This window comes from Herpailurus yagouaroundi, unplaced genomic scaffold (assembly GCF_014898765.1).
Source record: "Herpailurus yagouaroundi ecotype Mexico unplaced genomic scaffold, PumYag 184, whole genome shotgun sequence".
Taxonomy (NCBI): domain Eukaryota; kingdom Metazoa; phylum Chordata; class Mammalia; order Carnivora; family Felidae; genus Herpailurus; species Herpailurus yagouaroundi.
Genome location: NW_024412415.1, coordinates 30517381 through 30532031, shown reverse-complemented (window position 1 = coordinate 30532031; position 14651 = coordinate 30517381). Strand labels below are relative to the sequence as shown.

Here is a 14651-nt window from a genome sequence, read left to right as displayed (position 1 = left end):
GTGTGTGTGTGTGTGTGTGTGTGTGTGTGTGTGTGTGTGTGTGTGTGTTTGTGTTTGAAATGTAGGTATCAATATGTATCCAAATCAAGTCAGATAAACCATAATGTCAGACTGATGTAACTAATTGAAATTTTACATACAGAATTTTTCTTTAACCTCATTTATCTTACATATGAAGCTCCTTTCTCTGATGCTAAATAACAGTTTAAATAACATATTACTCATTTGCTTTACTCCATATTACACACACAAGTTTCAAGATAACAAAGGAATCAACACTATGATTACTTATAATAGTAACTTGGAATTGTTCTTCTCTATGTGGTTGTTACCATTTCTATCCAGTTAGGTGCATTTGCTTCATTTTGTTTTCAAGTGTTAGGAATTCCTTTTAAAAAAATTTTTTTTTAATTTTTTTTTTTAACGTTTATTTTTGGGACAGAGAGAGACAGAGCATGAACGGGGGAGGGGCAGAGAGAGAGGAAGACACAGAATCGGAAGCAGGCTCCAGGCTCTGAGCCATCAGCCCAGAGCCTGACGCGGGGCTCGAACTCACAGACCGCGAGATCGTGACCTGAGCTGAAGTCGGATGCTTAACCGACTGAGCCACGCAGGTGCCCCAAAAATTTTTTAATCTTTATTTTTGAGAGAGAGAGACAGACAGACAGAACTCAAGTGGGAGAGGGGCAAAGAGAGACGGAGATACAGAATCTGAAGCAGACTGTAGTCTCTGAGCTGTCAGCACAGAGCCCAACGCAGGACTTGAATCCACAAACTATGAAATCATGACCTGAGCCAAAGTTGGACGCTTAATCTACTGAGCCACTCAGTTGACCCAGGAATTCCTTTAATTTTTAATTGAATTTTGTTGTATAGAATAGTTACAGGATTCCAAATTCAAATCCACAGAACGATGTATTCAGAGAAGCTCCCTGTCTCCTCCAATCTGTTGCCCTCCCTCTCCTTCTAGATAACGGTTTTGTTTCTAAATAGCTTATCCCTTTTAAACAATGTGAGTATATAGACATTCATATCCCCCCCTTAGAGAAATAGTAACATCCAATATACATTTTTCCACCTTGCAATTTTCAAGTAACAATGTATCCTTCAGATCACTCCACAGGGATACATACATCATTTTTATTTCATTTTACGTATGTTGTGTTGTGCAGACTAATCATAGTCAACCAGTTCCCTATTGGTGGACATTTCAGTTATTTCCAGTTCTATTATAAATAGTATCACAGTGGAATGGCTTGGGCATACACCTCTTTATAATTTTGCCAGTATGTCTTTAAGCTAGATTCTTAGAAATAAAATCACTGGACCAAAAGGTCTATTCTTTTGTAAATTTTCTAGATAGTACCAAATTTCCCTCCATAGGAACTGTGCCGTTCGAATTCCGACTAGCAAGATTTGTAAATGTGCCTGTTTTCCCGTAGTTCTCCAACACAATAAATATATGGTTGTACATTTGGATTTTTGCCAGTCTGCTAGATGGGAATAGTGTCCCAGTATAGTTTAATTTGCATTTCTGTTACAGGCAAAATTGATCATCTTTTTATACAGTTTAAGACTACTTGCATTTCTTTCTCTGTAAATTGTTTATTATATTTCTAACCCATTTTTCTGTGGGGTGATAGGTCTTTTTCTTCATTCTTAGAAGTCTTTAACCTACTTAAAGAGGATATTAACCTTTTGCCTGTGATACAGTTGGCAATTATTTTCCTCAAGTTGTCATTTGTAATTTTACTCTCTTTATGGTAGGGTGGGCTGGTGTGTGTGTGTGTGTGTGTGTGTGTGTGTGTGTGTGTGTGTGTGTTGGTCATGTGAAAGATTTTTATATAATAAAATATATCAGTCTTTTCTTTATTTCTTTTGGATTTTATTGCTTCTAGAACTTGTGTCTTCTGTCACAGAACAGTTTTTTCCACACTCAAATTATAAAAGAATTCAATCATGTTTTCATCTGGTACTTACATGATTTCATTTTTTAAAGCTTTATTGAGGTGTAATTGACACGTAATAAACTGCAACTATTAAAGTATACAGTTGATAGATTTGGGCATATGTATGTACCTGTGAAACCATTACCTCAGTCATTACCCCCAAAAGTTTCCTTGTACCCTTCGGTAATCTTCCTACCCATCTGTCCCCAGGCAACTATGGTACCAGTCATGTACAGTCTTTGATAAGTTTTATCTCTTAAATATTTCAGAGATTTTTTTATTCTACTGTAAATGGTATTTTCTAATTTCAGTTTCTGGTTGTTCATTGATAATATTTAGAAATACAATTGATTTTGGGTATTAATCTTGTCTTGTAACCTTGCTTAAACCCTTTTATTGGTTCCATTCGTTTTTTTGTAGCTTCCACTGGATTTTTCTGTATAAACAGTCATATTGCCTGCAGACACTGGCAGTTTTACTTCTTGCTTTCCAATATGATTTCTTTCGGTTTCTTTTTCTTGGCTTATTGTACTGGCTAACTCCTCCAGTGCCAAGTTGAATAGAAATGGTGAAAGCAGATGTTCTTGTGTTCCTAATCTTAGGGGAGGAGTCATTCGGCCCTTTGTCAGTAAGCCTATTAGCTGTAGGTTTTTCATAAATGCCCTTTGGTAGCTGGAGAAGTACTCTTATATTTCTGGGTTGCTTAGAATTTTTATCAGGAACAGTTACTGCATTTTGTTAAGTGTTTTATCTGTGTTTGTTGAAAAGATCATAAGGCTTTCTTTTTTATTTGTTAATATGGTAAAGCATCATTTGATTATTGAATGTTAAATCAATAATCACTTGGTTATGATTTATTATCCTTTTTAAGTATTGTTGATTTAATTTGCTATAATTTTCTTGAGATTGTTTTATATGTTCATGAGGGATACTGGTCTGTAAGGTTATTTCCTTGTAATTAAAAAAATTTTTTTAATCTTTATTTTTGAAAGAGAGAGACAGAGTGTGAGTAGGGCAGAGGCAAAGAGAGAGGGAAACACAGAATCCGAAGCAAGCTCCAGGTTCTGAGCTGTCAGCACAGAGCCTGATGCGGGGCTTGAACTCACAAGCTGTGAGATCATGACCTGAGCCAAAGTTGGATGCTTAACTGACTGAGCCATCCAGGTGTCCCCCCTTGTAAATTTTTTAAGTGTTTATTTATTTATTTTGAGAGAGAGAGACAGTGCATGTGGGGAGGGGCAGAGAGAAAGAGAGAGAGAGAGAGTGGGAGAGAATCCCAAGTAGGCTCCACACTCAGCACAACGTAAGCCTGATGTGGGGCTGAAATCAAGAGTCATACACTTAACCTGAGCCACCTAGGCGCCCCTTTTCTTGTAATTTCTATATATGATTTTGGTAATGGTGTTATGCTGGCCAAGAATAAGTTGGAAGTCATTTCCTCCTTTTTAATTTGCTAGAAGAATTTGTTTGGTAGAATTCACCAGTAAAGCCATCTGGACCTGAAGTTTTCTGTGTGGAAAAGTTTTTAACTGCAAATTCAATTTCTTTATTAGATGTAGTGCTATTCAAGTTATCTATTTCTTTTTGACTGAATTTTGGTTGTTTGTGTTTTTTAAGGAATGTTTCTATTTCACCTGTGTTACTGAATGTTTTGACATAAGTTTCATAATATTCCCTAATCTTTTTTTTTTAATTTTTTTTAATGTTTATTTATTTTTGAGACAGAGAGAGACAGACTGCAAGTGGGGGAGGGGCAGAGAGAGAGGGAGACACAGAATCTGAAACAGGCTCCAGGCTCTGAGCTGTCAGCACAGAGCCCGATGCAGGGCTTGAACCCACGAACCGTGAGATCATGACCTGAGCTGAAGTCGGACGCTTAACCGACTGAGCCACCCAGGCGCCCCTTCCCTAATCTTTTTAATGTCTGCAGAATCTGTGGTGATGTTCCTCTCTCATTCTTGATATTCTGTGTAATTTGTGTCTTCTCTCTCTTTTTTTTTTTTTTTTTTCTAATTAATCTAAGGGTTTATCAGTTTGGTTTCATTAATTTTTCTGTCATTTTCTATTTTCTGTTTCATTGTTTTATCCCCTGATCTTCATTACTTCCTTTATTTCTGCTTACTTTGAATTTCATTTGTCTTCTAGTTTCGTAAGGTAGTGGCTGATATTACTAGTTTGAGACCTTTCTCTTTTTCACTAAATAGGCATTTAGTGTTCCACATTTCCCTGTAAGTGCCATCTTAGCTGCATCCCATATATTTTTTTTTTAATTTTTTTTCAACGTTTTTTTATTTATTTTGGGGATGGAGAGAGACAGAGCATGAACGGGGGAGGGGCAGAGAGAGAGGGAGACACAGAATCAGAAACAGGCTCCAGGCTCCGAGCCATCAGCCCAGAGCCTGATGCGGGGCTCGAACTCACGGACCGCGAGATCGTGACCTGGCTGAAGTCGGACGCTTAACCGACTGCGCCACCCAGGCGCCCCATGCATCCCATATATTTTGATATGTTGTGTTGCCATTTTCATTTAGTTCAAAATACTTCCTATTTTCCCTTTACCCCATGAGTTATTGAGGTGTGTACTATTTAGTCTCCAAGTATTTGTGTATTCTCCAGAGATCTGCTTTCTAATCTAATTCTCTGGTATTCAGAGAACATAATTTGTATGACTCGAATCTTTTCCAGTTTTTGAGTCTTGTCTTACGACTCAAATATGATCTATCTTGGTGAACGTTCTGTGTTTACTTGAGAAAAATATGTGTTCTGCTATTACTGCATTTATAAATGACTTGGATCAATTTATTGTATTGCTCACGTCTCCTATGTCCTTACTGATTTTCTGTTTGTTTGATCAGTTATTGAGAGAGAGTGTTGAAATTTCCATTTCATGATTGTAGGTTTAACTATTTCTCCTTGCAGCTTTATTAGTTGTTGCTTTATATATGTTGAAGCTATGTTGTTAGGTACATAAGTGGATAGGATGGTTATGTCTTCCTGATTAATTGGCTCATTTATTGTTACAAGATGACACTCTCTGTTTCTAGCAACATGTTTTACTCTGAAATTTAATAGTAATATAACCACTCTAGCTTTCTTCTACTTAGTGTTAGCACAGAATGTGCTTTTCCATTTTTTAATTTTTTTTACCAGCTTTATTGAGATATAATTCACATACCATATTCATTCATTCAAGTATAGAATTCACTGGGTTTTAGTATATTTACAGAGCTGTACAGCTATCATCCCAATCTGATTTTGGAATATTTTGTCATCCCAAACGGAAACCGATCAGCAGTTACTCCCCATCCACCTATCTGCTCACCTGCAGACCTGGGCAACTATTCATCTATTTTGAGTCTCTATAGATTTGCCTATCCTGGACGTTTCGTATCAATGGAATCGTACAATATGTGGGTCTTTGTGACTGGTTTCTTTCACTCAGCACAGTATTTTCTGGATTCATTCACATCGTAGCAGATAACAATATTTGTGTGGCTGAATAATGTTTAATTTCATGGCTGTACCACATTTTATTTATCAGCTTATGGATATCTGTGTCATTTCAGCTTTTGGGCATTTATGACTAATTCTGCTTTTACCACATATGAGATTTTTTGTAGACTTATGTTTTCAGTCTCTTGGGTATATATATCTAGGAGTAGAATTGCTGGGTCATGTGGTAACTGTCTAAAATTTGTATAATTTTTTTTTTACCTGAGCTGAAGTCGGTCGCTTAACCAACTGAGCCACCCAGGCGCCCCTAACTGTCTAAACTTTTAAGGAAGTATTAAATTGCTTTTCCATAGCAGCTGCACCATTTTACATTCCCACCAGTAATGTATGAGGCTTCTAATTTCCTACATCCTCACTAACACTTGCTATTATCTGTCATTTTGGTTATAGCCATCCTAGTGAGTGTGAAGAGGTATCTCAGTCATTTGATTTGCATTTCCCTAATGATCAGTGATGTTGAGCAGTTTTTCATGTCTTTATTGGCCATCTGTATATCTTCTTTGAAGAAATCTCTTTGCAGGTTGTTTGCCCATTTTAAATTGGGTCTTTCTAATTTTGTGTTGTAAGAGGTTTTTTTATATATTCTGGATACAAGGTACTTATCAGATATTTGATTTACAAACATTTTCTCCCATTCTGTGAGTTGCCTTTTTGCTTTCTGCTTGAATTGCAGTAGTCATTAATTAGTATGCGATCAGTCATCATTACCTTTGGCAAGAGTTTAGTACTATAATCATTAATTTAGATCTGTATATTTAAACACAATAGCTTTGGTCTCTCCTTTATGGAAGATAAGACATTTTTGAGACTTCCTTTTTCTTCTATTCATCATTTACCTTAATCTGAAGTTCTTACATCTTCATTACAAAAAAAATTGCACTGAAATACGTGTAATATAAAATTTACCGTTTTAACCATTTTTAAGTGTACATTAGTGCACATAAGTGGTATTAAGTACATTCACATTATTGTATATCCATCACCATCATCCATCCATAAAACCTTTTCATCTTGCAAAACCGTAACTCAGTACAAATGAAATAATAACTTCCCATTACCTTTCCACCTAGCCACTGGCAACCACCATTCTACCTTCTGTTCCTGGGAGTATAATTACTCTAGGTGTCTCATATAAATAGAGTCACACCGTGTTTGTACCTGACCTATTTTACTTAGCATAATGTACTTAAAGTTTATCCATGTTGTAGTCTGAATCAGAATATCCTTTTTAAAGATGAATAATATTCCATTGTGTATGTATGTACGTACACACACACACACACACACACACACACACACCCCACATGTTATTTACCCATTCATCATTAATAGTCACTTGGGTTGCTTCCACCTTTTCACCATTGTAAATAATGCTGCTATGAACATGGGTGTACAAATATGCTTTCATGTTCCTTTTTTAATTCTTTTAGGTATGTACTAAGGAATGGAATTGCTGGATCATACAACTCTTGTTTTGTTTTGTTTTGTTTTTGAGAGATTGCTGTAATATTTTCCATAGCTACTACGCCATTTTACATTCCCACTAATAGTGTATGAGAGTCCCAATTTCTCCACATCTTCACCAATACTTATTATTTTCTGGCTTTTTATAGTAGTCATCTTAATGAGTATGAAGTGGTATCTCATTGTGGTTTTGATTTGCATTTCTCTAACGATTAGTGATATTGAGCATCTTTTCATGTGCTTATTGGTTATTTGTGTATTTTTGCAGAAATGTCTATTCAAATTCCTAGCCCATTTTTTAATGCAGGTTGTTTGGGGGTTTTTGTGGTTTATTTTCTTGATAGTGTTATATTGTTTGAATAGTCACCACCAAAATGATATGTCCAAATCCTAAAGGTGTCTGTGAATGTGACCTTGTTTAGTAATAGGGTCTTTCCAGATGTAATTAAAGATCTCAAGATGAGATAATCCTGGGTATAGGGTGGGCCCTAAATACAGTAACTGATATTCTTATATGACAAAGGAGAGGGAAATTTGAGACAGACACAAAGGGTAAAGACCATCTGAAGACATAGAGAAAGATTAGAATTATGTTGCCACGAGCCAGGGAACACTGGAGCCACCAGAAGCTGGGAGAGGCAAGGAAGTATTCTCCCCTAGAGCCTTTGGAGGCAGCCTGACCCTGCTGAAATCTTAATTTTGGGTTTCTGTCCTCCAGAACTGTGAGATAATAAATTTCTGTTGTTTTCAGTCACTAAATTTGTGGTAATTTGTTAAAGCAGCCCTAGGAAACTAATAGACATTCTTTGATGCACACAGTTAAGTTTTGATAAAGTACAGTTGTGCTTTTTTTTTTTTCCTTTGATTCCTTGTGCTTCCGATGTCGTATCTAAAATACTGTTGCTTAATCTAGGGTCACACAGTTTTGTCTCTTTTTATGAGGTTTTTTTTTTTTTTTTTTTTTTTCATTTCAACGTTTTTATTTATTTTTGGGACAGAGAGAGACAGAGCATGAACAGGGGAGGGGCAGAGAGAGAGGGAGACACAGAATCGGAAACAGGCTCCAGGCTCTGAGCCATCCGCCCAGAGCCTGACGCGGGGCTCGAACTCCCGGACCGCGAGATCGCGACCTGGCTGAAGTCGGATGCTTAACCGACTGCGCCACCCAGGCGCCCCTTATATATGAGTTTTATAGTTTTAGCTCTTACATTTAGATCTTTGATTCATTTTGAATTAACTTTTGTATGTGGTGTGAGATAGGGATCCAAATTAATTCTCTTACATGTGGAATCCAGTTGTCCTACCATTTCTTATGGAAAGCTATTCTTTTCCTCATGGAATGGTCTTAGCACCCTTGTTGATTAATTAGCACCTTAGCACCTTTGTTGAAATTCAATTGACCATAAATGTCTAGGCTTATTTCTGGGCTCTCAATTCAATTCCAGTGGCCTGTAAATCTGTTTGTATGCCAGCGCCATACTGGCTTGATTAATGTAGCTTTGTACTATTGAAATTTGAAAATGTGAGTCCTCCAATGCTGCTTTTTTTCAAAATTTCTTTGAAATTCCATATCAATACTGTTAAGATCAGCTCATCTATATCTGGAAAAAAGGCAGATATGATAGGCAGTCTTTGAATCTCTGGATTAATTTGGGGTATATTGCCATCTTTATAATCTTAAGTTTTCCAGTCATGGATATGGGATATCTTTCCATTTATTTAGATGTTTATTTTACTTAAATAGTGTTCTACGCTTGTACTTCTTCAGTTAAAATTATTCCTAAGTATTTTATTCTTTTTGAGGATATTTTAGATGAAGTTATTTTTTTATTTAATTTTTTTATGTTTATTTATTTTTGAGAGACAGAGAGAGACAGAGGGTGAGCGGGGGAAGTGCAGAGAGAGAGAAAGAGGAAGACACAGAATCCGAAGCAGGCTTCAGGCTCTGAGCTGTCAGCACAGAGCCCAACACGGGGCTCGAGCTCACAGACTGTGAGTTCATGACCCGAGCCGAAGTCTGAGGCTTAACCCACTGAGCTACCCAGGCACCCCTTTGATGAAGTTATTTTCTTAATTCATGTTCATACTGTTCATTACTAGTGTACAGAAATGCAGCTGATATTTGTATATCAATCTTGTATTCTGTAACTTTGCTGACGTCATTTATTAGCTCTAATACTTTTTGTAGGTTGTTTTAGGGTTTTTCACATATAACATCGTGTCATCTCTAAATAGAGATGTTTTTCTTCTTCCTTTCTAACCCTAGCTAGAACCTCTAGTACCTGTTAAATAGTGGTGGTAAAAGCAGACATCATTTCTTTTTCCTGATCTTGAGGAGAAAACTTGTGGTTTTTCCCTTTGAGACTGATTTAGCTATGGATTTTTTATAGATGCCCTTTATCAGATTGAAGAATTTCCCTTCTATTCCTAATTTGTTGAACACTTATCATGAAATGGTGTTAGCTTTTGTCAAATGATTTTTCTGTGTCTATTGAGAAGATCACTTTTTCCCTTGTTATTGTATTAATATCGTTGATTGGTTTTTATATGTTGAACCAAGCTTACATTCCTGGGATAAATCCCACCTGTTCATATATAATTCTTTTAATATCCTGCTATATTCAGTTTGCCGGTATTTTATTGAGGATTTTTGCATCTATAGTCCTAGGGCATGTTAGTCTGTAGTTTTATTTATTTATTTATTTTTTTGTGATGTCTTGGTCTGGTTTTGATGTCAGGGTAATACTCACTTCACTGAATGAGTTGGAAAGTGTTTTGTCCAAGTGTTTGAGAAGGATGGGTATTCATTCTTTCTGTGGGACTCATCAGTAAAGCCATCTAGTCCTGGGCTTTTTGTGGGTAGTTTTTTGAATCCTGACCTAATCTGTACTCATTAGAGGTCTGTTTAGATTTTCTGTTTCTTCTTCTTCTTCTTTTTTTCTTTTTTTTGCTTCTAATTATTTCTCTTATTTTTATTTTTTTATTTTATTTTTTATTTTTTTAAATTTACATCCAAATTAATTAGCGTATAGTACAACAATGATTTCAGGAGTAGATTCCTTAGTGTCCCTTACCCATTTAGCCCATCCCCCCTCCCACAGCCCCTCCATCAACTCTCAGTTTGTTCTCCATATTTATGAGTCTCTTCTGTTTTGTCCCCCTCCCTGTTTTTATATTACTTTTGTTTCCCTTCCCTTATGTTCATCTGTTTTGTCTCTTAAAAGTCCTCATATGAGTGAAGTCATATGATTTTTGTCTTTCTCCGACTAATTTCACTTAGCATGATAACCTCCAGTTCCATCCATGTAGTTGCAAATGGCAAGATTTCGTTCTTTTTGATTGCCGAGTAATATTCCATTGTATATATATATACCAAATCTTCTTTATCTGTTCATCCATCGATGGACATTTGGGCTCTTTCCATACTTTGGCTATTGTGGATAGTGCTGCTATAAACATGGGGGTGCATGTGTCCCTTCGAAACAGCACACCTGTATCCCTTGGATAAATGCCTAGTAGTGCAATTGCTGGGTTGTAGGGTTGTTCTATTTTTAGTTTTTTGAGGAACCTCCATACTGTTTTCCAGAGTGGCTGCACCAGCTTGCGTTCCCAGATTTTCTGTTTCTTCTTGAGTCACTTTTGATGCTTTGTGTTTCTAGGAGTTCAGTCATTTCACCTACATTATTGAATTTGTTGGCATAGAATTGTTTATATCGTTCCCTCATAATCTTTTTTTTTTAATCTCTTTAAGATCATTCAAAATGACCTTTCTTCATTTTAGCTAAATTTGATCTTTTCAAATAACCAACTTTTGGTTCGTTAGGCTTTGTTGTTTCTCTATTCTGTATTTTATTTCCAGTTTATTTTAGAATATTTTCTCACTTCTGCTTGCTTTGGATTTAGTTTGCTCTTTCTTTCTAGTGTCTTAAGGTGGAAGATAGGTTATTGATTTCAGATCTCTCTCTCTCTCTCTCTCTCTCTCGCTTTTAATATTTTTATTGTTAAGTAACTCTATACCCAACATGGGGCTTGAACCTACAACCCTGAGATCAAGAGTTGCATGCTCTACTGAGCCAGTAGATGCCCCGATCTCTCTCTCTCTCTTTTTTTTAAGTTTAATTTTTTTAATGTTTATTTATTTATTTAGAGAGAGTGGGCACATGTGTATGTGAGCAGGGGAGTGGCAGAGAGAGGGAAAGAGAGAGCAAGCAGGCTCCACGATGTCTGCACAGAGTCCAGTGCGGGGCTCGATCCCACAAAACATGAGATCATGACCTGGACCAAAATCAAGAGCCACCCAGGTGCCCCAGATCTCTTTTTTATTTATTTATTTTTTTTAATTTTTTTTCAACGTTTTTATTTATTTTTTTGGGACAGAGAGAGACAGAGCATGAGCGGGGGAGGGGCAGAGAGAGAGGGAGACACAGAATCGGAAACAGGCTCCAGGCTCCGAGCCATCAGCCCAGAGCCTGACGCGGGGCTCGAACTCACGGACCGCGAGATCGTGACCTGGCTGAAGCCGGAGGCTTAACCGACTGCGCCACCCAGGCGCCCCCCAGATCTCTTTTTTAATGCAGATACTTAGAGTTACAAATTTCCCTCTCAGCACTGCTTTTGCTGCATGCTTTAAGTTTTGATACAGTGTTTTCATTTATCTCAAAGTATTTTCTGATTTCCTTTGTGATTTCTTCTTTGATCCATTGACTAACCCTTCTTGTGCCAACATCTGTAAACTGTCAGAGCAGTTAGCTGGGACAATTGTAATGCTCACCTCATTTGGTTCCCATTTCTCAGAGATCACTGTCCTTTGTTGTCTAATGTCCAGTGTCTTAAAAACATTACTTCATATATTTTGTTCAGTTTTTCAGTTGTTTCAGGTGGGAGGATAAGCCTAGTCCCTGTTATTCCTTTTTGGCTAAAAGTGGAAGTTGGTTTCATTTTTAACATTTAAATCTCTGACCTCTTTGGAATATGTGACAAGTGGATCCATGGTTATCTTTTTGCATATAGCTATGCAGTAATTCTGATTTAAAATTTAAATCAGTAATCACTGATTTTAAAAGTCTCACCTTTTCGTACCATTTTTTTCTTACAAACTTCTATATTCAGCTTTCTATTTTAGATTTTTTCTTCTGTACCACTGCCATTGTTCATTCTGTTTATTCATGTTTTAATTTTTTAATGTCTTGGAGAGCTAACTTTGTTCCCCGTAATTGATCTTTTTCCTGGTTATTTTTATCATCTTCCTTGTTATTCTTTCAAATAACCAAATTTGTAGTTACCAAGTTATGAGTACAGAGTTCTCTTGTGAGATAATTTCTTAGCTCTGAAATGTCTTGTGTTCTGATTATTAAACTTTAAGATATATTAAATATGGCCCATGTCCAGTGACATTCAGGGAGAATAGGAAGGGAGAAATTAAAATATGATCATATTCTCAGAATTGCTCTAGGCTTCAATGGAAACAGTTTTAACAGATATTTAAAACAAAGAGATAAGAATTAATAAAACTATATGTTCATTGAATTTGCTAGTTTTTTCTTTTAGAGTCTAACACACACAGGTACGAATGTATATATATGTAATTAAATATTCACTAAAAAGTGATAGATACAAAGAATACAAAAAACTAGATGGGTTTTTAGCAAGATTCCCAGGGTGTTTCATTTTTAACCTCACCTAACCTTGTTTTAGATTTGCAAGTACACACATGTATTTGCCGTCCTTGAGCAATGTTTACTCTCATTGTGCTAGCTTAGTTTTGGAGTGATACCTTCCTGCCAATAAACTCAATCTAGATTCCTTTTTAAGGTATCACTCTTTGATAGCAGAAACCATGTCTGCTTTCCTTATTTATCATAATCAAATAAAGTATAAAGAGCTCTTAGGAAAAATGTGGATGTAATTTTTTTTGTTAGCACTTACTAAATTTGTTTTCTTTATATTCCTTTTTAAATTTTATACCTCTATCAAATAATATTTCTAGCTTAGGAAATTATTATCATTATCAATCATTAGTTACAGTCTTTGAGAAAGATTTTAACAGATCGTGCAGGTAGGAAAACGAAATGACACAGATTCTGGTCTTAAGTTGTTTGTTTGTTTTAACTATTTCTGGTCAGAAATACTGAAAAAAAAAAAAAGTGAAAAACAGTACCATGGCCAAATAAGTAAAAGAGGTAGTAACTCTTATATCAGTTTAACAGAAGAAATCCCTGTACCCCATAGTGGATCAGGAAAATTTCCTTGCCAAGGTTAAATTAGAGCTAAGGTTTTGGGATAATGGTAAAACTTGGATGAAAGAAAAATAGCCTTTCAAAGGAGGACAGTGGAACAAGGACCAGGAGGCAGAACCTCATATGTTGGGTTTTATGTCAGTGATGTGACAAGCCTAATCTAGGATTTTATTAGAAGAGTATTAATAGATGTGTTGGAAAAGTATTAATGACAGCTGATACTTGAGAACTTAACTCTGTGCCAATCATTGTATTAAACACTTGATATGTTTAATCTAAATTAATCTTCACAAAGCCGAAGTAGATGATAACAAAACTATTTTAAAAGTGAGGAAAATTACTTTTGAAGAAATTAAGCCACTTCCCAAAGTCAGACTTCTATTAAGGGTCAAAGCCTAGATTCAAACCACTTGGTTTCACAGTCTGTGCTCTTAACTACGTGCATCACTGCTCATTTAGGTTGTAGAAGATCTAGAATGCCAAGCCAAGGTGATAAGACAATTCTTGTTCTCTAATGTATGCAGTAATCATCTAGAGATCCTATACCAGGAAATCTTTCCACAGACTTCTTGGAATTAGTTTGCTTAAAGTTGCTGACACATTTTAGACCCCCTCAACATGTAGACTCAATAGTATGGGAGATACTAGGATTTCAGTGGAAAGTTTTTGCTAAAAGCAAAAAGCAAGCTTTCAGAAGACCGAATAGGTGACTTCTCTTTCCTTTTGCATTAGGCAACACTGGACTATGGAATGTATTCTCGAGAAGAAGAACTATTAAGAGAAAGAAAACGCATTGGAACCGTTGGAATTGCTTCTTATGATTATCACCAAGGAAGTGGAACATTTCTCTTTCAAGCTGGTAGTGGAATTTATCATGTAAAAGATGGAGGGCCACAAGGATTTACTGTAAGTTGGTGTTACTACTTGTTAAATCTGTTAAATCCTAAAGGCTGTTTGCATCCAAATCAGGAAGGTAATTAAACCAAAAAATTGTATTTACCCACCAAGTGAAAAATTTAATAGTAAAGAAAACAAGATAAATGGGCATTAGTTTCTGGTGTTAAGAGTTAATCCTTTTTACACTGACATTAATATGCAATTTTTTAAACGCTGAAGACACTTGCTCTATAGGAAGATATGGTAAAGGGCAATGCCCATTTTCTGAGTAAACGCTGAGGGGGATCTTGGAAGATAATGTTATCACAAGGCAATCTATTTTTGGTTCCCCTAAAAGCTTAATTCATTTTTTTTTTTTAAGTTCTGTTTATTTATTTTGAGAGAGAGAGAGAGACACCACAAGCAAGGGAGGGGCAGAGAGGAGGAGAGGAGAGACAGAATCCTAAGCAGGCTCTGCATCATCAGCACAGAGCCCGATGCGGGGCTTGAACTCCTGAATCATGAGATCATAACCGGAGCCGACCTGACTGCGCCACCCAGGCACCCCAGCTTAATTCATCTTAATAAATGGTTTTTATTTTTATTTTATTTT

The 14651-nt window shown here is 36.3% G+C and overlaps 1 protein-coding gene across 4 annotated transcripts in view; it reads left to right on the top strand.

Annotated features, from left to right (window-relative positions):
• Positions 1-14651, top strand: part of DPP8 (dipeptidyl peptidase 8) — a 69932-nt gene that overhangs the window by 12654 nt on the left and 42627 nt on the right. For all 4 annotated transcript variants that reach the window (XM_040493001.1, XM_040493003.1, XM_040493002.1 and 1 more), the window contains one exon: positions 13895-14068. In XM_040493001.1, the coding sequence (XP_040348935.1) occupies positions 13895-14068 (174 nt within the window). The remainder of the gene's footprint in view (positions 1-13894; positions 14069-14651) is intronic.